The sequence below is a fragment of the Gouania willdenowi genome, chromosome 14 (assembly GCF_900634775.1).
Source record: "Gouania willdenowi chromosome 14, fGouWil2.1, whole genome shotgun sequence".
NCBI classification, from domain to species: Eukaryota; Metazoa; Chordata; class Actinopteri; order Blenniiformes; family Gobiesocidae; genus Gouania; species Gouania willdenowi.
In genome coordinates, this window is record NC_041057.1 from 31,959,857 (window position 1) to 31,983,074 (window position 23,218).

The 23,218-nt window shown below is 38.7% G+C and overlaps 2 protein-coding genes across 5 annotated transcripts in view; both read left to right on the forward strand.

Annotated features, from left to right (window-relative positions):
• Positions 1-13,475, forward strand: part of LOC114475471 (A disintegrin and metalloproteinase with thrombospondin motifs 2-like) — a 28,814-nt gene extending 15,339 nt beyond the window's left edge. For all 4 annotated transcript variants that reach the window (XM_028466303.1, XM_028466306.1, XM_028466305.1 and 1 more), the window contains 15 exons: positions 672-785; positions 872-1,017; positions 1,087-1,176; positions 1,262-1,344; positions 2,267-2,400; positions 5,896-6,019; positions 7,252-7,332; positions 7,409-7,572; positions 7,639-7,792; positions 9,294-9,426; positions 9,513-9,705; positions 11,145-11,274; positions 11,346-11,417; positions 11,528-11,747; positions 12,882-13,475. In XM_028466303.1, coding sequence (XP_028322104.1) covers positions 672-785; positions 872-1,017; positions 1,087-1,176; positions 1,262-1,344; positions 2,267-2,400; positions 5,896-6,019; positions 7,252-7,332; positions 7,409-7,572; positions 7,639-7,792; positions 9,294-9,426; positions 9,513-9,705; positions 11,145-11,274; positions 11,346-11,417; positions 11,528-11,747; positions 12,882-13,410 — 2,367 coding nt within the window. In that variant the 3' untranslated portion in view covers positions 13,411-13,475. The remainder of the gene's footprint in view (positions 1-671; positions 786-871; positions 1,018-1,086; positions 1,177-1,261; positions 1,345-2,266; positions 2,401-5,895; positions 6,020-7,251; positions 7,333-7,408; positions 7,573-7,638; positions 7,793-9,293; positions 9,427-9,512; positions 9,706-11,144; positions 11,275-11,345; positions 11,418-11,527; positions 11,748-12,881) is intronic.
• Positions 13,476-17,740: 4,265 nt separating this feature from the next.
• Positions 17,741-22,419, forward strand: ndufa2 (NADH:ubiquinone oxidoreductase subunit A2). The gene is made up of 3 exons (XM_028466366.1): positions 17,741-17,897; positions 21,116-21,222; positions 22,238-22,419. Exons 1-3 carry the CDS (start codon positions 17,806-17,808, stop codon positions 22,327-22,329), a joined length of 291 nt encoding a protein of 96 aa, XP_028322167.1. The 5' UTR covers positions 17,741-17,805; the 3' UTR covers positions 22,330-22,419.
• The last annotated feature ends 799 nt before the right edge of the window (positions 22,420-23,218 follow it).

The window sequence follows — 23,218 nt, forward strand, 5'->3', positions numbered from 1 at the left end:
TTAAAATAAATAACAATGTGTACACATTGTGTATAGACTTGAAAAAAAATAAAAATAAAAAACTTTTAGCCACATTATGTTTTATTCAACATATTTAATTCATCTAGGAATGCTTTGAGTGGTTGGACATGTGTATGTCTACAACATTATGTAGGCCTATATCTTGCATACATGTAATAATTTCCTAAAATCCTACTTATTTTGGATTAATATTGATTTCTGAGTGGAAGGTAAGTGTGAGAAACCATTCTCAATGTGAAGTTCTTTTAGTTTCACTTTTGTTCCTCGTAGCCTGGTAACCTCTTTTCCTTTGTTTCACATTCAAACCTTGTGATATTTGAGATTAATATCAGTGTTTAGAGGCACAGGGGAAAGTGTTAGAAATGTGATTTTAGTGTTTCATTTAGGGAATTTTTTAGTTTTTTCACCATGGTAGACATCGCTAACCTTCACCGCCATCGGATTATTATGTCACCTAGTGGAAGAGTATCTGATTGTCTAAACAATGTGATGGCACTTCCCTAACTCCATTTGCAAGTCCCCTAACACCTTTCCTTAACACAGTGACGTCATCCAACGGGTTAAGGTAAAGTGAATAGGAAAAGAGATAAGAGGGACTATTCAGACACAGCCTTTAGTTATGGGGAGTAATTGTACATTTTTGTCTGCAGTATCCAACCCCTGAACCCTGTAAACAGTTGTGGTGCAGTGACAACAACAATCCGTTCTACTGTAGAACAAAGAAAGGTTCTCCTCTGGATGGGACCAGGTGTGGACCAGGACAGGTGAGTGCAGACGGTTGCTGATGACATTATTGCTGTGCGTTTCATGTCTGTCGTCTGATTCCCGTCTCCATGGTAACTGTGTACAGCACTGTCTCAGGGGCCTCTGCCTAAGGCTGACCTCTGACCTGCTCCGTCAGAGCGGGGGCTGGGGGGAATGGGGTCCGTACGGCAGCTGCTCGCGGTCCTGTGGGGGTGGAGTCAGGTTCAGAGCACGCCGCTGCGATAACCCCCCGTGAGTGAATACGCCTGTATGATTTTACCACGGACCAATCACGGAACACTGACCGCATGTTGTTCTCAGGCCAACCAATGGGGGGCGACGCTGCGTCGGAAACACCTTTGAATTCCAGCTGTGCAGTCGCGAAGACTGCCCACCAATGACCGATTTCAGGTGGGACGCAACCACCCCACAGCTCTGCATTTACCCTGACCCCCCTCCCCCATTGATTGACCTCAGACTGTGTTCTGTTTCTCAGAGAGGATCAGTGTAAAGTCTGGAATCCGTTCATTGAACATGAAGGAAAGAAGCATCACTGGCTGCCCTACGAGCATCCTGACCGTAAATATACACAACAGCACAAACACATTATTACTATACACACACACACACACACACACACACTTTTTTGAGCACCTGAACGCTGTTGCCGTGTAAACAAAAACACAACAAAACGTTTGCATTTTTACTTGAAAACGTTATTGTTTAAACAGGGCCTGAGCTTCTGTACATTACATGGGCCCGGGCTGCGCTCAGGCGCTGCACAGTAAATGAGCAGTGAGGTGATGTGCTTCGATTAGCGTGAGAAAGATGCATAAATGGATGCTGAGGAGGTGAATGGAGACTGGACTCTAGAAAATGAATAACTGATGTTTAGAAATGACTCGTCTTCCTGAGCCATGTGCAGATTTCATGACTGTCGTGCTGGAAGGGGTTCAGGTCTAAAGCAATCTGGCCATTTTTTTGTCAGGCTCGGGTCGTGTAGGGTTTACCTTTTGATTACAGCTCTACCATTACTGACACAAACTGAACCTTTACTGTAACACTCTAATGTTAAAAGTACAAATAAAACCCTATAAAAGATAAATACTAGTTTTAATGTAAGTTTTATGTAAGTAATGTTTTTATTCTATATAACTAAAAAGAGTTGAAATTCCCATCACTACACTACTATTCTGTTAGCATATGGTAGGAGAAATTAAATTAAATTCAAGCTAATTATGCTATTTTTAAAAATGGCCACAAAGCGTATCATGTGGTGTATGGTGACAGGCAAGTAGGTAGGTAACTCCTGAATATGGGAGGACATTAAATCGATCAGAAAGGATAAATAAAATATTAATATAAAATGAATGAATTACTTTCAATTTTAATTTATTGATATGCCAAACACTACAGTAATTATTAAAAAAATGTTGTGTAATAATGAGTAAATTCCACTCTGTAGGAGCTTAGTTATTTTTTCTTGTGTGTGTGTCCACAGCTGACCAGCGTTGTCGTCTTCATTGTCGTTCTAAACAAACAGCAGATGTTGTCTTTATGAACCGAACAGTGTATGATGGAACACTGTGTTCCTACGGCGATGCCTACAGCGTGTGCGTTCGTGGAGACTGTGAGGTCCTAACTTCCTTTTTTTTGTTTGTTTGTTTGTATGTATGTATTTTTGTTTTGTTTTTTGTCATCCAATCTGCTATCTAGGTTTTGTGAAGTTCATCTTTGGTTTCATTCTTTCTGTTTTTGTTTTTTTGAAATTGTTTTTGTATGAGTTTGTTGAATTAGCTTTTTTTTTGTTTGTTCTTGTGAATGTTTGTTGTTTTTTTGTTATTTATTGCTGTTATATTTGATTCGTTTCTTCTTAGGGCCTATACTACGAAGCTAAATAATTGGTGGGCTTCACCGAACCAAACATTGTCTGTCAGAGAGAAGCTGTCCTACGAATCTTGATTACAACTCGCTAAGTTAAGCGTGTTGATTCCAGCGTGGTTACATGTGCGCTGTTGAGACAAGGGAGGAGATTATACCGTCAGACCAATCACAGTCACAGAGGAACTGTGGAGAGCAACTTACTTCACAATTGAAAAATAGTTATTCAATAATATCAAGAATCAGCTGACTTATTTACTTCATCAGTCCATCAGATATAATTTCCTAATTATATATTTCCTATAGGATGTCATCATCACATCAGATCCACACAGTGACGTGTTCACTCAGTGATCCTCCTTTTATTGGACAGCTCTTTTTCTAAGAAATCTGATTGGTCAGAAGGCGGGACTTTAGTACTCGCTCAGATCCTAGCCAGAACAAAACCTGATCCCGACCAGGTTAGCCGTTCAGCCTAAGTTACCATGGTGATTTAGTTCTGGAAGACATCAGCAAGCTTTGTAGGCCAGCACACACTGATTAAATCCCGGAAGTTAGCGCGATAAGAGGAAATCAAGCTTTGTAGTACAGGCACGCAATGTAGTTCTCTGTAGTTGTTGTATTTAGTTGTTATTTTATTTGTTTGTTCTTCAAATGTTCTGTTAATTTGTTATATTTTTTGTTTGCTTCTCTTTTTGATTGATTGTTTTTCATTTATTTCATTATTTAGTTTGTTGGATTCTCCCTGCATGTTTGTTTGTTTATTTGTGTGTTTGTTGTGGGTTTTTTTTACAGGTTCCTTTCAGTGAAATATGATATTATTGAAAAGTCAATTATTTCAGTAAATCAATTCAAAAAGGACAACTCAATACATCGTATTGATTCATTCCACCCAATGTAATGTATTTTAAGGAGTTGGATTTTAAAATGTTGATTATTATTGCTTAAAGACTGATTTAAATAAAACAAAGGAATTGATGGTAAAAATGTTGGTCTATACACAGTCCAGTGTGCACTCAGGGATTCTGTGTGATAATTACTGGATCAATGCTGCGTTAGTGAGGAAACCAGTCTGTTAGTGACTGTAGCTGCTTAGTTTTTGATATCTTTGTTAGTGGGGAACGTACTGTGTTAAATACGCTGTTTTCCATACAGTTGGTCTTGTGCTGCGTTGAGTTTATTTTGGCCTTGGTTCAAATCCTGTCTGTGCCAGTCTTGGGTAAAATAGTTTTCCTAGTTGTTCATGGCTAATCTTTTAGTGTTTGTGATATTTTTGTAAGTTCTTGAATTTGTAGTGTGTTTAGTTACTCCCTGTCTGTGCTTCCAGGTTTTCCTGCATCTTCACAGCCGGTCTTGTCAGTGTGTGTGTGCTGTGAGTGATTAGGCCCCCTGCTGTTTTTCACTCAGGTATGCTTTATTTCATAACGGTCCACCTTCAATATTTGTTACCAAAGCTGGTTAAAGCTATTTAAAGTTTTCTGAGGTGATTCTGGAGACTTACAGATTATGAAAGTGTAGATTCCTAGATTTCAAATGGTGTCATACATTTAAAATATTAAAAACTGGCTGTGTCTGCTTGTTCCAATACCTTAACGTTCATTTTTATGCACTTTGTTCATTCGTGCAACTTGGAAAAGTTGGGGCTCCATTTTTTTTAATGCAAATTGTAGCACTGGGCACATTAGCCGTCATGATAACGCTGCTTTTGCTATGTAGCCAACATGGACAAACCTTTCAGTAGACCAACATTTTTATCTTAAGTTCTTTCACTGTATAAGATAATAATCAACATTTTCAAAAGTATATGTCTTAAAAGTGCTCGGGAGGATAATTTCTTTATCAAATACAGTAATTACATATTGTATGCCTCATAGATTAAGAAATTTAAGATCATTTGCTGAAAAAAAGTAAAATGTTGAAATTGCCGCTCGGAAATTTGTTTTGATCTCTATTGTAAACACTCTTAAAAGATATTTCAAAGGTCTCTGTTGCTTTAAAAACATGCCTGAGTCAACAATCGGCCAAGCACGTTTGCACCAGTTTCACTGTGTTTGGGGTCATCCGGCCCAACAAGATAAATGTCTACCCACAAATCTCTGTACACACTTCCTCATTTCTAGCCACCTGCGTTGCGTGTTAGCTTTTTCTCAAACAACCAGGCCTGTTAAAAACCTTACTTGTGACTATAACTTAGAATAAATGACACTGAGGAATCTGAAACCCGGATATGACTATTGATTTTTTCTGTTCGCTGAGAACAAGATCATGTGACCATCTTGCATTACAAACAAACACTGTTAGACCCGCCCCTTTTATAAAAACTAGCACCTGTGGACTCTACAATATGTGGTGAGTAGGTTGGATTAAGAGAAGAGTGAATAGAGAGGTACAGTACATTGAGTAATGAGTGGCTAGTTAATATAGCATAGATTATTCATTGGAGATTTTATAGTATAGACTTGGTGTCCAGAAGCCCCGCCCATAATCTAGGCATTTTTTGAATTTTCCTCCTAGTGGCAGGTCAAGAGAAAGCAGGGGTTTAGTTACTGGTTAATGGTATTGTGAGAAAAAATGTGTGCATTGGATTGTGGGATATGGAGTACCGTAGACGGATTCAATAGAATAGTGATTTCTTGTGTTTGCCTCCAAATACTTTACCAAAGTGACTTCCCAACACATGTCTGATGATTTTTCTGAACGTTGTTGCAAAACAATGGCGGATGTTTACTTTGGAACATTCAGAAACTAAAAATATTTGTCTTGTGAGGTGAGGTGATGTCACTGGGAATACTGGGAACAAACTAGAACAAAAATGGTGTCAAGCCAATCACTGTCCTCCTTGTCTGGCAAAGAAACACAAGAAATGACAGTAAGAATGAAGTAAAAATACTGAACTATACATTTTAGTTTATACAGGACTCCACATCCCACAATGCAATGCACCAAACTTTTCTGACAATGTCAATAAACAGTGTTTACAGTGGAAATCAAAACAGACTTTCAAGTGGCAATTTCAACCTTTTATATCCTTTTTCGTGCAAAAAAAATCCTTGATCAATTGATTTCTGAGGCCAAGTCGCAAAGACGCCTTTATCTGATACAATAATTCTCAAGCAGCTTTAGATATCAACAAAAAGACCAAATATCAAATTTTCCTTTTTGAATTGAATCACTGAAATTAATAATTTTTGGCTCATTGAATATACGTGTGTGCGTGTGTGTGTATGTGTGTGTGTCCTGTGTTTGCAGCATGTTGGCTGTGATGGACAGATTGCGTCCGACCAGCAGGAGGACAGATGTGGAGTTTGTGGAGGAGATAACAGCAGCTGTAAAATAATAAGAGGAAACTTTACCCGCAGTACAAAGAAAGCAGGTGAACTTCTCCGAGTTTGGGTTGAAAATGTTGATGACACAGTAGACACAGATTTCAAAATAAAGGTCGTCTTTGAACTGTTGCTTCATTCTTGCGTGAATGAAGAGGAACAACTTCACAGAGTAACATCTGAGGGAGTGTCGAGGGCGAGCTGCTCCCATCTGGGTTTCAACCACACGTTGACATTACAAACTTCAGCATCAGTGGAAAAGAACAGAATGTTTGGACATACAAATACCAGGACCTGCTGGAGCCATGAAGGCCATTTACCAGATCATCTGGATTAACCCAGATGTCAACCTTTATATGAGACTGAGGAAGCTTCCCTCCTGTGCCTGTTCTCCTATAAACATAAATGAGATCAATTCTAAAGCAACCAAAAATGAAGTGAACTGATGTTTGGAATCCGTGTACTGTTTGTTCTTTGGTTATTCTGTTTTAAAACCAAATCAAAATAACAAATAAATGTAGTGTTTTTACTGATTTAAAACCAAAACAGAAATACAGAAAAATCAAAAACCAGATAAGCAGCATTTTTCTGTTTTAAAATAAAAATAATAATGGTCAAATCTTATTCTGTTTCTGAGATATTTGGATATTTACAGGGAAATTAGAGCTTAAGCACGTCACATTCTGTCAGACTGAAACAAGCCAATACTGGACCAGGTCTCCTCACACAACAGCAGTTTTCTGGTCCTACTCCTGTTTTCATGCAGTCTGTGAATGTTTCAGTAAAAAGCTGCTCAGGTAGATTCATGACACCAACTCTGGCTCCTTCAATCACATACAGTATCATGTGCATGCTTTTCATAACACCCATTTTTTTTAAATGTATTTATGTATTAATAAAGTTTCGATTCACCAGTTCATCAGCAATGTGACTCATCAGCGTTGCTCCTTTTTGTCTGAGAGTAAAAGTCCGCCCCCGTCTGTGGGTTCCCTTTGTGTGGTGAGATTAAAACATGAAGTTCTCATCATAGTTTCCCATTAAATATCCAAATATCACTCAAACAGAATAAGATTTCATTTTAAAACAGAAAAGTGCAGCTGGTCTGTTTTTTTTTTTTTTTTTCTGTTTTGTTTTTAAGTCAGTAAAACAAAATAACGACACCGTTTATTTGTTATTTTGTTTTGGTTTTAAAACGGAATTACCAAAGAACAAACAGTCCAAGGACTGTATGGAAATGATCTTGAGTTCTTAGTAAAGTTTGTCTGCTTGGTTTTGTTGTCAGGGTTCCTGAAGATTCTGGAGCTTCCCAAAGGAGTCCGCCACCTCCTTGTTCAGGAGTTTAAAGGGACTCCTCACGCCCTGGGTGAGGGGGGTGGGGATGGGTTGGACTCAGGGTGGAAGGGTTCTGTTTTCTGGACTCTAGTCCTTTTTGTTTGCAGCTGTGAAGAACCAGGTGACGGGTGAGATCTTCCTTAACCATGAGGGCGAGCTTCCTGAGACCCGGGTGGTAATTGAGGGGGGGACAGCCTGGCAGTACAGCAACACTGAGCATCGAGAGTCGCTCCAGACAACCGGGCCACTTCAGTATGATGCGCTGCTCATGGTGAGTCCACGCTCTGTTCCATGTCCAATCAGAACAACAACGTCCAGCTGAGTGTTTTTCCATCAGGTCCGCTCTGATGGAGAATCCAAGGTGTCTGTGTCCTACAAGTACATCATCCAGGAACGAGCCATCATCCAGTCCAACCTGCTTCACGAGGATGCAGTGTTCTACGAGTGGGCTCTGAAAAAGTGGTCCAGCTGCTCCAAGACCTGCGGAGGAGGTACGGAGGAGGTTACCAGTAGGGATGGGTACCAAATTCGTTACTGTTTTAGGTCCTGACCGAATTCCTTCGGTACTACCTAGTACTGATTCACATAAAATCAAGCGATACCATGTTTCGGGACCTAAACACATCCTTGTGACTGTGAAGGAGTAGAAGATTTTGGGATTTCCTCTTCAGTACCTGAACATTCAAAAGCTTAATGATGGCAGTAGCTGCCGGCAGGGTTGGGGTCAATTATAATTGTAAAATTTTAATTTTAATTTTAAAAACCTGTTGTAATTGTAATTTAATTGTAATTGAGTTCAGATAATTGACTTTGTAATTGTAACTGCCATGAAAATTCTATAAAAATTGTCAATTATAGTTTAACGCAAACCTGGGGAACAATGTTACAGTTCCATGAACAGTTATACACATATGTAGTTAACAATTGTTAAAATGTTTCATATCAAGCTTTTTCACAGTTATTAAGTCAGTGATTCTCAACATGTGGCTTTTTATGTCTTAACTTTTAATTATTATTATTCTCCAAGAAAACCTTAAAAGGGGGAAACTTTTTATTGTATATTCATTGGCCATTTTGCGACTTCCTTTGTTCTATGTTCACTAAGTTCTGACACTTTTAAATTTGAGCTATCGTTTGCCAATATTTTTTGTCCATTTTTGCAAGTTCTTTTTGACACTTTTATCCAATTTCTGTCCTTTCTTTATTTTTTTTGGCCACTTTTCATCCAAATAAGCCGACCGATAAATACCACTTATTTCCTTTTTCCTTACATGTTTACTCTTTGTTCCACATTTTTGCCCTTTTTCACTATTGTTTGCCCATTTAAGCTAACCTTTTGCCATTACATACCACTTGGTTCCACTTTATTTGTCAATTTTTTGGCCACGTCACACTTTTTTCTTGCCATGTTTTTGTCACTTTTGGACAATTTTTGGCCACCGGTTACCATGTCTGCCTCTACTTGCTTGTCAAAAAAAAATCAAAAAATCTAGCAAACCGGACCGGCCCACTTCAGGTCGACGTCTCACCGGTACAATGCCCGGTGCCAGATAGCCAATCCACCCCTGCTTTGGAGCTATGTTGGCATTTTTTTTTTTTGTTTAGGTGTAGGGATCTAGTGGGGTTAGGTAGGATTTTGGTTAGGGTTAGGGGTTACGGTAATGAACACCCTTCATGACATCTTATTCATGCTAATGACAGGTGTCATGTCATAATAATGGCAGTGTAATGTCAGTCTTTATGTATAACACTTCAAGTAAAGTGTTACCGTTTGTTATTAATATTATTATGGGAAATAAACATGGTAAATTGCAATATTTAGGGTTTTATTATTTACCATTCATTGCCACACAAAAGTACCAAAAATTCATACAGCTAAGTACCCACACCAATTCACAGGTACCCCTGTTCTGCAGGGAACGTGTGAAACTGGTTATCTGTGGTTACCAAGGCAACCAGGGCCTTGCTCTGACCGTGATCTGTGCTCACCAGGTAAACAGTACACTCGCTTTGGATGCAGGAGGAAGGCTGATGGGAAAATGGTGGAGAGGATGTTCTGCTCCAATGTCAACAAGCCCAGAGCCATCAGCCGCAGCTGTAACTCCGACGCCTGCGAAACATCACGGTAACAGAATCAGGTTTGGATGAAAATATGTGACATGTGATCTACTGGTCCAATCAGTACGCTCCCCTGTATGACTTTTCCCTCAGCTGGCTCACAGGCCCGTGGGCCGCGTGCAGCGCCTCCTGTGGTCAGAGCGGGTGGCAGCGGCGCTGGGTGAGCTGTCAGCAGCGCACACGCTCCGTGCACAGCAAACTCTGCAGCGACCCTCGACCCATTAGCAAACGGACCTGCAACCGCAACTCTTGCCCTCCTACATGGAGGGCGGGGCCGTGGACTCTGGTACTGACACAGTCTGTGTTCAAAATTGCATGTGTCTGACGTTAAAATGAGTATGTAGTGTAATTTGTGGCACAACTTTTTAAAATACAACAAAAGGTGAATTTTAAATTCTAAAACAAGCAAAACATTAGAAATAAATGAATATAAAGGCCTAAATTCAGGATTAATGTTGGATGAGACACAGGAAAGAATTTAGATGAGCCTGATGACACAAATAAATAAAGTAAAACATGAGCTAAGGGGTACTTGTGATAAGAAAAAAAGGCTAAGGGGTACATGGGGCAATAAAGTTTGTGAAACACTGCTATATGGGGACATTTTTTAAGAACTGGTGCAGTGCCTGTAGGAAGTACAGTATGTATTGATGTAGAAAAGTGAGAGGTTAAGTAGCTTTTTCATGGATGGCCAAATGAGGTTGTGTTTAAAGTTGGGACGTCAGGGACATTTAGGTTTGTTGTGAAATGTGTGGAGTGATAACTATTGTTTTCATATATTTTAGTTTAGATGCACAGAACAGGAGTGAATCGCTGGCCATATACCGCTTCAGCGCCCGCCACTGCAGACGGGTTTTGGGGCATGGGGGTGGCCGCTCCAGTAATTGGCTCTGGTGCGTGCGCACGTGGCTACTCCAGCTCTCCAGTGATTGGCTCTGGTGCACACCTGACTACAGTGTACAGTGACTGGCTCTAATGCGGGCACGTGACTGTAATGGCTCCGACGGATGGTTTTCATGAAATAATTCATAAACTGTACCATTGCAGCCCAAACAAATCCGACGTTGCACACCTTTGAACCAAGCTGCAGCCATGTTGAAAGTATCAGATCTGTCTGTCCCTGAACAGTAGAGATATTTGAGCCACAAATACACACACACACAGACACAGACAGAGATTCCTTGCTTTATAAATAGATGCACGTTGGACACAGTAGTCATACTCAACCACCCCATGATACATTGTTCTTTAGCTTTAAGCTAAAAATGAAACATCCCCTTTTCAAAATACAGTAAATCATCTCTTAAATAGGCCTTTTGTTTTGAAGTTAACTGGAAGTTTTGTCAGCAGCACAATGGAGGGTCTCTGAAAATTACCGAAATGTCACATACGTGAGTTTTATGGATGAAATTAACATATGTTGATATTCTACTTGGTCACTTTCTCACTTCAAATGTTTTCAGAACTTTTAAAGATGGACAACAGAGATATTTAGCCTCAGTGTGATTCAGGTTTTTGTCATTGTAGGCTCCAAATGCATCATGGGAAACTTGGAAGTATACTTCAGTGGGGACGCTCATCATACTAATCATACTTGTAGTAAATAGTAGACAGTATACACTCATGGAGTTTGTAATGTATAGTACAGATTGTGCCATTTCGAACACAGCTGCAGTCTGTGCCCAGCAGCCAATCAGGTTGCTTCAAATGTGTGTTTGTGTGTAGTGTTCAGCGCCCTGTGGAAACGGGACCCAGGAGAGGCAGGTTGCATGTTCCCGACATGAAGGTTCCATGGGAAACTGCAGTGAACCTCGTCCAAGCACAAAGCGCGTTTGCCAATCCTCGCCCTGCAATGGTATGCTTCAGCCAATCAGAGACATGCATTTGTTCCTGAGGCGAGGGTTGTAATCTGTTTGTTTCATGCAGGTGACCAGAAAAACACCATTGTTCAGTGGCTCTCTAAGTCCAGCCCTAACTTCACTGTTCCACACACATACAGTAAGAACCCTCGAAACCACAGTCGTGGTTTCCTTTCAGAATAAGAGACAGGAAGTAGCTACTACAAAAGGGTAACCAACACACTCTACTGATGTCATTTTTACATCTAGGTCATCGTTGTCGTGGCGACCGCTCAGTGTTCTGTCAAATGGAGGCGTTGAGCCGGTACTGTACGATTCCTGGATATCGTAAGATGTGCTGCAAGTCGTGCAGTGAGGCAAACTTGAACAACTCCAGTAACTCCAGTAGTCCTAGTCATTTAAGTAATCCAAGAAACTCCACTGATCCCAGTACCTTCAGTAGCACCAACTCACCCACAGAGATGAGCAGGTCAGACTCTTTGTTAGTAATCGTTTATTAAGGACTTGCTAATGTCTCGTTAAAATGTTTTAACAACTTTTAACATCTCATTCATCATTCAGTGAGCTCGTTATTGATTTAACATCTTTATGGATCCTTTAACACTTCGTTGAAGGGATCCTCCACTGTTTTTACAAGTTTAGCCTAAAATCTTTTAAATGTACTTAGTAGATCTATGCCTAATAATCACATTATTATGCACCATATTCATTTAATTGCCTTTTTAAAATAGAACTACTTTACAGTTTTAGAGCCTGTGTCTCGCCATCTTGAAATCACATGATTGATGATGTCACATGGCCCCATGGCCTGTAAACATCCCATTGTTTTCTATTGGAGTGAAATATTCAGCCTGATTTTTAGATCACGGAGCAGTTTTTTTGGTCAAAATGACCACTTGTGGTGCTTTGGTTGCTCTAAATAATAGGGAAAAGTTAAAGATACCAATGCAAACCTCTTGTTTACAGAAAGAGGACAAAAACAATTGTGACCTGAAAAGACCTCTAACCGCAGGGGACGACAGTTCTAACTCTGCGCTTTCATAGTCGACAATGAAGCAGTGAAGAAGAGCTCTCCGAAGGGGCCTTTACTCTCCCTTAAACAGTGCACGCCCGACACTCTAGTGGCTGAAGTTGGCGAGTAATCACGGAGAGTTCACTAACTTCAAAACTACAAAGGTGGAACTGTCGCTTCTTGTGGTCACAGATCTCTGTTTTTATCCTCTTTCGGGAAACAAAAGGTTATATCGAGCAACCAAAAACAACACAAGTTGTCATTTTGAGTGAAAAAGCAGCTAAATTATCTAAAAATCAGGCTGAATGTTTCACTCAAATAGAAAACAATGTGATGTTTACAGGCAGTGGGGCCGTGTGACATCATCAATCACATTATTTCAAGATGGCGGCACACAGGCTCTAAAACTGTAAAGTAGTCCCATTTTTAAATGGCAATTAAATGAATATGGTGCGTAATAATGTGTTTTATTAGGTAGATCTTCTAATACGTACATTTCAAAGATTTTAGACCAAACTTGACTAAAAACAGTGAAGGATCCGTTTATCAATCAGTGTTGGCCTGAGGAACGTTCTGCTCTTTCTCTTTCAGTTTGTGGACCACACAGGTGATGACGTCATCCTTCACACCCTCAGAAAGGGATTATGATGTCATCACTGATGTCATCAAGCCTCGTCATCCCACCTCCTTGGTGACTCCGGCCCCTGACGGCAGCCATTTTGTGTACGTAGACTACGACGAGTATTACGAGGATCCAAACACCGTTGGTTCTTCCAGCAGCGCGCCAACTGTAGCTCCACCCCTGACCTTTGAGGAGCCTCCCATCAAACACACAACCACCCACCTCCCAGACTTTTTCAGCCTTTCAGCAGCTACTGATGACATCACCACCACATCATCTTCTTCATCTTTATCCCCGCTGCCAGAGAAGAGGAACAGCCAATCAGAGGAGGTTCTGTACCGGATCGTTGGATTGGACAGCGTTCAGACACAGCAGAGCTACTTTGTGCCTCGGATCCGTGAGCGAACACAGAACCAACGTATCCAGCAACTGCTGAACGAGAAGCTCCAACAGGACGTCCTGAACAGGAGTCGGACTGACAGGAAACCGGGACTCTGAACAAACGCTCGCTCACCACATTGATACATTATCCTGATTCTGAATAAAGTATTTTCTGCTCTGAATGCTTCTGACTTATCCTCTATATATGTTTATCCTGTTCAGGTCACATGGTCTCTTGTAGCTCATCCTAGCTAACATCAGATACAAGGACGGATCAGTGCTGGAACAAACATGTTACATGTTAAATAATAACTCAGGGTGAACTGTTATGCTGCATTCACAACGGACGCCGTGCCAATGCTTCCGCAGGATCGAAAAACATTTTCCCCAAAATTGCTTCATATGCACCTCTGAAGCGAATATGAAAAAGGAACGAACCGGACTCCCTTTCTTTTCACCATAAACTACGGAAGACCCCAGTCAAATCGATGCTCTTTACCCTCTGTGGAAGCTGAAGAGCCGTCAAAACACTCAACGCCGGCGTTCCTGGATTCACTAAGTTAACCAGCGACGCATTCAACTCGGTGGGTTTCACTGTTTTCTTCGCCAAATACTTCCTGGTGAGTCCATGTCGTAGAGCTCCGGGTGGTCACACACCGCTACAATTATTTTCTCCTACATACTGAAATGGATGAAAAGACCGTTTTCCCCGTTGATGGCCTGACGTCATTGACAACAATGACTCTGATTGGCTTTTGCGCCTGCGTGTCATGTGAAATATTTGCTCCAGTTCAATATTTTCAACTCAAGGGAATAAGGAATGTCACTGGAAAACGGGAGCGCACATGTCGCGGCCAACGCTCTTGTCACGCAAATCAAACCGTGCTGCCCAACAGGAGAAGAATTTGCCTCTGACCATGTCTTCCCGTTGACCTTGTGTGTAATCTGGCCGCACAAACATTTTGCGCTGCGTCTGGTGTGAATGCAGCGTTAGCCTGTAAACTCACACTGCGTCCCAATATCCACACGTGCACCCCTCAGTTGCGTGCTCCAGCTGAAGGGTGCGAGTGTGTAGGGTGTTGTAGCAGTGTGCTTTAACTCCGCCTACTATGCATCCTTCATGTACACCTGTGAGAAGCATGCATGCAAGCGGACTTTGATGAAGAGAATCACATAAGTCCTTTTGTCATGGGATTTTCCAATTAACAATAAAAATCGATGGCGAACAAACTCTCACAATAACCCCGTTGGCATCAAAAATGGCAAAAAATGTCTTTTCAAGTGTAAGTAAGGTATCAATTATTTCTTTTCTGTAATATGTATCATATCAAAATACATTATGTATCACAAGGGCTTTGATACATGTAGATATTTCATACATTTCCCCAAATTCCTTGTAATAGTGAGAATATGAAACACATAAAATGGCTGATCTAATCTTTCACAGGAAAACACAAAATTACATTTCATTTTATTCAGTTGAAGACAGAAAAATACCAACTTTTCACAGGTCACTGAAAGGCTTCCACACAAGGATATGAGTAAGTTATTTTAATGCATTTTGTGTATTGTTTTATCAAGGAAAGCTATTTTTATTTTAATTACTTTATATTATTGTGTATCTTTTAGAGATATGATGACGATTGTCCCAATTCCACCCTTTCAGCCCTTGTTCCCTTACACACATCCAAAGTGCACTTAAACCAAGCGCATCCTTTGTGGAAGTCCGTAGCAGTAGCGGCTGGCCAATAGAGGGCGCTAGGGTGCCGCCCCACCACTCACCACGTTAAATAAAAACGAATAATGAATTAAAATACTTCAAAACAAATGTATATCTGTATTTAGGTAATCAGAATAAATATTATATAGATAATGATGATGAGTAAAGTTGTTTTGTTCATCTGTGTTGTGTAATGGAAATCTTTGAGCGTACACTATATGTCTGATTAAATAAAGTCAAAATAGACCAAAGTATATTTTGTGGATTTTATTCCAGAGATCTGTTATGGAAAATGGGTACAGATGAAGAGGTCTTGTGGGGGGGATGAAAAAGGGGGAACCACTCAGTAACAGCAAATGTTTCTTATAGGCTGTAAAAGACAAAATAATCAGAAAGGCTGCTATTGGCTAATCACACTGAAGAGAGGAAGGTATTCAGTTTTTTCCCAGTTCAGGACACACTTTGTTATGAGATTATCTGTGTGCTGACACTAAGAGGGAATCTCTGTGGGAACAAGACATGTTTAGCGAACTTGTCTGAGAGAGAGACATACTGTAACACTAGGGAGCTTTGACATGAAGGAAGGGAGAAATATACATATATATATAAGTATCTATATTGACATCTTATAAGTTCAGAATTATAATGTGCATATAATTGTACCATCACATGCAGTTGTCTGATTGGTGACATGTTTGAGGCGCACTAATCTATACCATCCATTCAGTCTCATTAAAAGTTGTACATGTGCAGTAACAAAGTCATTGGACTGTCTCGGGGGGCAAAATGTTGCACCTAGGTTTGAATGCAGCCACTCGGTTACACAACACGGGGCTGACGTCACAGCCGTTCGTCTTAAAGTGTCTGATTGACAGGTGGAGACGATAGAAAGAGAAGCAAAATGAAGAAAGAGAAATTCAATGATTCTGTTTTCCCTGCCTCCTTTTTCAAAAGTCAGGATCAGACCCAGCATGGATAAAGACAGGTAGGATCCATTTAAAGCACTTTTCAGAAAAGGCAAAGAAACATCAACAAACTAGGGGCAAACTAAATTTAATGATTTCAAATCTTGAATATGTCTGTAATTTGTAAACTAGGTCTTCAATTATATTTTGTCAGGTCTTAAATTCTGTATGTTCATTTACCACTTCTTTCATCACCGCCTTTTTGTTTAATTACTTGTTAAACTAACTAACAAAAAATAAATAAATAAATCTGAAAAACAAAATAAAAATAAAAAAATTTCAAAAATTGAATTTCAAAAAGTATACTGACCCTGAAACACTCACTCACTCCATTGTATGAACTACATTTGTTCATGCTTGTTCATGGGTTCTGGGGCAATGAATTTGGTTAGTTTGAAATGAATTCTGTGACTGCTGTAAGTTTACACTCAGGGTGGAAAACCATAGACATTTTTTACGTAGACGCCATCAAACGTCACCGCCATATTGGAGGGGTCTCTTCACTCTACGCTAGCACTAGAGAGAAACTACACCGGTGTTTTTGTGCAGCTTTTGGTTGCAATAATCTGTGCAGTATTCAAACCAGATCCTGTGGGATTACCTTTCACAAGAAAGATTAAACAAAAAATTTGGTTATTTTACTATTCATAATATTATGTCATTGTAACTAACGCTAACATTTTCATTGTCTCTTGCTGTTTTTTTTTTGTTTTTTTTTCTTCACATTTTAAAGATTTCCCAGCGATAGGAGACAATTGAAAGTTGTTTTAAGACGGGAGGGTTTTGTTGCTACTAATTCATCAATGCTCTGTAGTGAACACTTCAAACCTGATCATTTTGACAGGACGGGTCAGAATGTCAGGCTTAGCGATGGTGTGACCCCATCTGTCATCAACTTCCCATGTCATCTCCAAAGAGTAGGTATAGTTTTACACACAGATATCTATGATTCATATGTAAAACAAAAGATAATATCACACTTTGCTAAACATTTTTTTTTACAATTAGTTATTTCAGCATGTTTAGGAAATATTGATGTATTGTTTATTACAATACACTGTGGGATAATAAAACCTCTTTATTTCTCTCACTCTCGCGTGTGTGAGAGTGAGAGAAATAAATTCAAATGAACAATCAAACTTGTTTCTTTATTAAAATATCAAATTAATTCATTTATACATTCATCAATATGCCATAGCCAACCATGTCTTTGTTAGAGCATAATGCAAAGTATTTTAGCATGAAAGCACCTATTTTTCAATGTTGACAATGTTCTGTATCATAACTAAATCTCTGCCGTTTGTAACAAACGAAACCGTGTAAAAACCGCGTAAAAATTCGAGGAGTTATGATGATTATTGTAATTGGGGATACACCTTCCTCAGTAGAAATAAATGCAAAACGGGTGCATTGGAGACCCATCCAAGATGGCGGCCGCGCTGATACGTCAGCTCCCATATGCAGCAGTCTATGAGGCGTTTACTTATATAACGTTTATGGTGACAACTGTGTGCCTGTGAGCTCACACTCAGGGCTGACAAAGTACCTGTGAGCTCAAACTCAGGATGAACAGTGTGCCTGTAAGCTCAGATTCAGGGTCTAAACTTGCGCCTGTGATTAAATTTTTTTTTAATTTTATTTATTTATTTTTTGCCTGTGAGCTCAGACTCAGGGTCTAAAGTTTGTGCCTGTTAGTAATTTTTTTAAATTATTATTTATTTATTTATTGCCTGTGAGCTCATATTCAGGGTAAAATGTGTGCCTGTGAGCACACACTCAGGGTGTAAAGCCCACAGCGGACGTCCTTGTGGAGCAGTCAGATCCAACATGGCGGCTGTAGCGCTTCGGTCACTGAGTAAAAACCTCCGGGAGGTTCGCGTTCTTCTCTGTCAAACCTCTGAAGCCAGTAAGGGGGCCAGGTGAGTCCAGAACCGCTTTATTACCAACACCACAGTGAATGCTAAAGCTAAGCTAAAACATGGAGACTGTTTTGATCCCTGACGACCGACCTCCTGATAAACATAACTGTCCTAATAGATGCGCATTTGTTGTTATCCTGTATTTACATTAATGTGACTTTTATACGGAGAATATTCCTGATACAGTGATTCATTCATAGAGTAAAAGTACAATGTAGAGCTTTCCAATTAAAATCAATGGCTTAGATAGAAATAATCACATTATTCTAGACAAAAATGAATGAGAAAAACTGAATGAATTGTCTAGAATCAGCGAAACCGGAAGTTCAGTGACGTCCCGTGGGATTCATTTGATACACAAAGCTTTTGTTTATAATATTAAGGCTAATGATCGATACTCAACTGTAGCTCAGTCATTTAGCATTTTCATTTTGAGACAGATTTTGAAACTACTTAAACTGAGGTGAAAATTTTCCAAACATACAATAAAATACAAAATGTGTTTTAAATCAGATGTAATTAGACACTCATTTAAAGAGTCTTATTGTGCTAATAAATGAAGAAAATAAATTACAGCCACTGAAAAATCTCCAAAATAGGTCAATTTCTAACCTTGACGTTAGCCCTAAACCTAACTATTTCATACTGTAGTTGTAACATAACCTTTATATCATAGTAATAAAAAATTATTCTCACCTAACAACATTCAGAAAAATAAAATGTATCTGAAAATGTAATAAATGAGTGGTTCTCAACCGGATAATAAATGGTGGCAACATTCTTTAAAATATATCAAAAGGTGAAGTTTATTTTTATTTTACATTATTTTTTTATTTGTGACAGGGGGACAATGTTCATTAATAGACATAAACATGTAAATGTGCCTGATTGTTGCCAAAGGCCCGTTTCTATCCCCAGGAAGTTGATGTTGTGTACAACAGAGAATACATTTAAAAAAAAAAACAGACAAGACCAAAAACAGCATGGACAGTACAATAAAATACAAAGACTAAAATATAATGACGTTTAGCTTAGGGCAGACCACAAAATAATCTAAATCGGCCAAAACATCAGCAATAAATGAATAAAAGGCTTAAATCTGAGATAAATGTTGGAAAACAAATGGTGGAAACGTTTCAGACGAGCCTGCTGACACAAATAAACAATGCATAACATCAGAGATTTTCAAATGCCGATTTAAAAATAAATAATTCAGCTGATGGCCGATATCTAAAGCTCATATTTGAGGCAGATATACTTTTTTTTTTTTTTTTTTTTTTTTTAAAGCACATTGATTATGAAAGACAATTGAAACATTCATATGATATAAATGTATATATTAGAAATTAAATAAAATACACCAATAGAACTCTTAACATTTATTGAACTTTAAATATACCCGTACACAAACAATTAAAACAAAAAGTACAGGACGGGTAAGTAGCAGTAAAGCACGACAACAACATACAATGTAAACTAAATAAATGTTTTAGGTATAACCACTCACTCCTTCCTTCTGTTCACAGCCACTAACATTATACCTAAGCCTCACACTTATCACCATATACACAACTATACACAACTACAACATCACATCTCACTCTCACTTTAAAATAATCAACTCTTCACCACCCTTTCCATTTCCTACCTTGAATCTCTCCTCCCTGTTCCCTTCCCCCTCACTTCGGTGTAACTCTGCCCTCTGTTTTTATATCCTTTCTATAATAAAGTGTTTCTAACCCTTCCTTAGGGAGGGCTGGTGATGGTCAAAAAATAAATAACTAATTTAAAAAAACATTTTTTTTATGGCCGATGTTGAAAAAAGTCCGTATATCGGCCGGCCGATATATAGGCCCACCTCTAAACATTACATGGACCAAACAAAAGTTGGGAAGCACTTTATTAATGAACTCCAAGGAATAGTGAAATGTATTTTTCCATTTTTTTCTTTTTAACAATAGACTTTAACCATGTTTTAAAATCAGTGAAAAAAACCCACTCGTTGGTTTAAACCTACTGGTTTTATTGTAAGTTTAACTTTCGTAAAGGCAGTGGCTCAGTTTTTACAGTGGGTTGCTTTCTAATGGAATGTTGGTGCTCTGAAACTGTGTGTAGCATAAAGCAATCTGTAAGGCACATGTGTCAAACTCAAGGCCCAGGGGCCAAATCCGGCCCTTTAAAGCTCCAATTTTGGCCCGCAGGAGAAAGTAAAAAAAAAACAATCGAAAACATGACTCATTGCGTAGGTCACCAACTAATCCAGTTGGAGATATCTCAGCACCTCCAAATAAACAAAATCAATGAAGCTGCACATTTTTTCACATACATACTGTAAATGGTTACAAAGTCCTACAGTTTTCCTCTAATTTCCCCAAATTAAATAAAAATTGGTCACACAATCAAGGAAATTTGTGATCCTGTGTAGGCTATGATATCTGTCACCTATTGCTTGAATATTGTCGGTGCCTTACATACTTTAAATACTATTTTAGCAGAAGTTCAAACTAGGGCACATGAATGTATTTGGCCCCTGAATTAAAGTCTGTGTAAGGAATGTCATTCACCATTTTCACAGCTTCAATAAGTGTTGTGTTCAAGGTCTTTATTTTTAAATAGCGCTTTTCAAAAAACTCAGACACTTTACAATGAAAGTAAAATAAATCTACAATTTTGTTTTTTATTCCATAATAGACGTCAAGCTTCACTGCACGTGTTCCACAGACAACTGATAATAGTGATGCTTATAGATGAAATCATTATTTTTCATATTTGATTATAAGGCTATCAAACTCATTTTAGTTCAGGGGACAAATATGGAGCAGTGGGTGAGGGGGAAAAAAGCTAATTTAACATACACAGTTTCTGAAACACTGACAATATTCAAGCAATAAGTGATGGATAATAATTCCTTAACTTGGTGACCCATTTCTGTGTAATTTTTAGGAATTTTTTTGAGAAATTCCAGGGTTTTAGAAAAGTCGTTTGATCTTTCCACAATTTCAGGTTAAAAATGACAGCAGTCATGTGATAAAAATCAACAAATGAATTAGTTTGTAATTTACACAATTATTCATGTTTTATTCTGTCATTTTTAATTATTTAAGATAAATGATTAGAATTGGTCATGCAAAGATCTAATTGGATAATGCATAGCTGTAGACTGGATCCTGCCTCAGCGTGTTTCTCAAACGGGATGATCATGTGACCTTGTGTTTCAGGGACTTTGTCGAGCAAAACTATGTTTCTCTAAAGAAGTCCAACCCAGAATTCCCCATCCTGATCCGCGAGTGTTCTGGAGTCCAGGCTCAGCTCTGGGCCCGCTATGGTAAGTCCAGTCGCTTTGCATCATGGGAGTCGTGATCATTGTGAAATATTTGGGAGAAGCCTTGGCTTTGGTTCCAGTGAGGATTTAGAGCTGGTTAAATGTGTGAAAAATCATTGGTGGAGATGAAAACAGAGTAAAAGGCAGACTTTGTTCTGAAAAGGAGACCGGAAATGTGCAAAAAGCAACAGTAAAATGCTAAATTTAACGTTAACATTTAAATGTTTAATCCCTATTTAAGATGTATTCTTTCATTTCGCATCAACATGTGCCCTTTAAAGGGATCCTCCACTGTTTTTACAAATGTGGCATAAAACCTTTAAAATGTTCTTATTATGGCGCGCAAACACTGTGCAAGTTTTTTCAATCGTTGTACTCAGCGCCAGCTCAAATTGTGCGACTCAATTGCAGAGTTCAAAATATTGCAGCTCACGATTAATATTCTCACACTACAGTATACGGATCGACACTCTGACACGATCTGACTGCTCGGTCTGTACGTCCATACACCACACGTCGGGTCTTGTTTCCGGAAATGCAACGTACAAATTAATTAGAAGAAGAACTCTGAAGCGTCGCCATAAAAACAGAAGAAGAACCTGGAAGTGGAGAGAGACTCGCAAATCTCAGCAAAAAGAGCTTTAAAAAAGAAAAGAAAATCAGGCTGAATATTTCACTCCAATAGAAAACAATGGGATGTTTACAGGAAGTGAGGCCGTGTGACATCATCAATCATGTGATTTCAAGATGGTGAAACACAGGCTCTAAAACTGTAAAGTAGTCCAATTTCTAAAAGGCAATTAAATGAATATGGTGAATAATATTGTGTTTAATTAGGCATAGATATACTAATAAATACATTTCAAAGATTTTAGGCCAAATTTGTAAAAACAGTAGAGGATCTGTTTTAGACACTTTTATTTGTTTTGAATTCTTCTCGTGGACCAACAGTTGTTGTTGTTTTAAATGTATTTGAATAATAAACTGACCTGTTTCCAATATGTCTGTGTTTCTTCAGACTTTGGTAAAGAGCGGAGTGTCTCTGTGGACAACATGTCAGCCAATCAGGTCGCTGCTGCTCTGGAGACATTGGTTCAGAACAAACCCTGATTGTGGAAACCATTGAAACTTTGTCAGTGTGTGTGTGAGCAGATAAACGATGTGTGTGTGTGTCATTAAAACATTTAAACCAAACTGTAACCAGTGAGCTGTCATTTGGTGTAAACATGTGCTGAGGTCCCTCAGACAGGAAGTGACACGTTTCTTCTTCCTGTACTTTTTCATCACTGTCGATAAAACTGTTCTCAGCATGATTTCATCATCTTTAATGATTTCTAAACTCTTGGTCACAATGGTTTTGTTTTTCTTTAACCCTCGAGGCACCTTTGGAAAAAAATTACACTTTTTGAGCTCAATTACCAAAAATTACTGTACTTGTCATAAAACTGTTGGCTATAATTTTTTTCCCGTCACATCTTTTCAACAACTTCAGACTTAACCATAGATATAAAGTTTTGATTATATTTCTGTATTTTTGTACCTTTTCATGCCCTTTCTGTCATTAAAACACCATTTAAAAAATAAGGTGCAAAGTGAAATATTTGGTATGAAGTTGTTACAGCCTTGACTAGATCAATAATTGATAGGATGAGAATTTATTGAAAAAACAAAACCTACACTTAGAGAGAGCTTAGATGCTAAAACGGTTCCCTTCATAAGTGTCTTCAAAATGTCAAATATTTTTTCCCACTTTTTTCACATCAAATCTTTTCAACAACTTCAGACCTAACCATAAATGTAAAGTTTTTTGTTTTCTTATTTTTTATTTTATTTTTGCATATTTGTCACAAAAACACTTTTTTTTTTCAATGAGAAAAACACATTGGTTTGTTTTTTTCTCCAAAATAAGGTACATTTTGTATTTTGAAGGTAGAAGCTTAGATTTATTAAGTATTTATGGGAAAACCACTGTTATAAATCGTGATTACAGTATATCCAA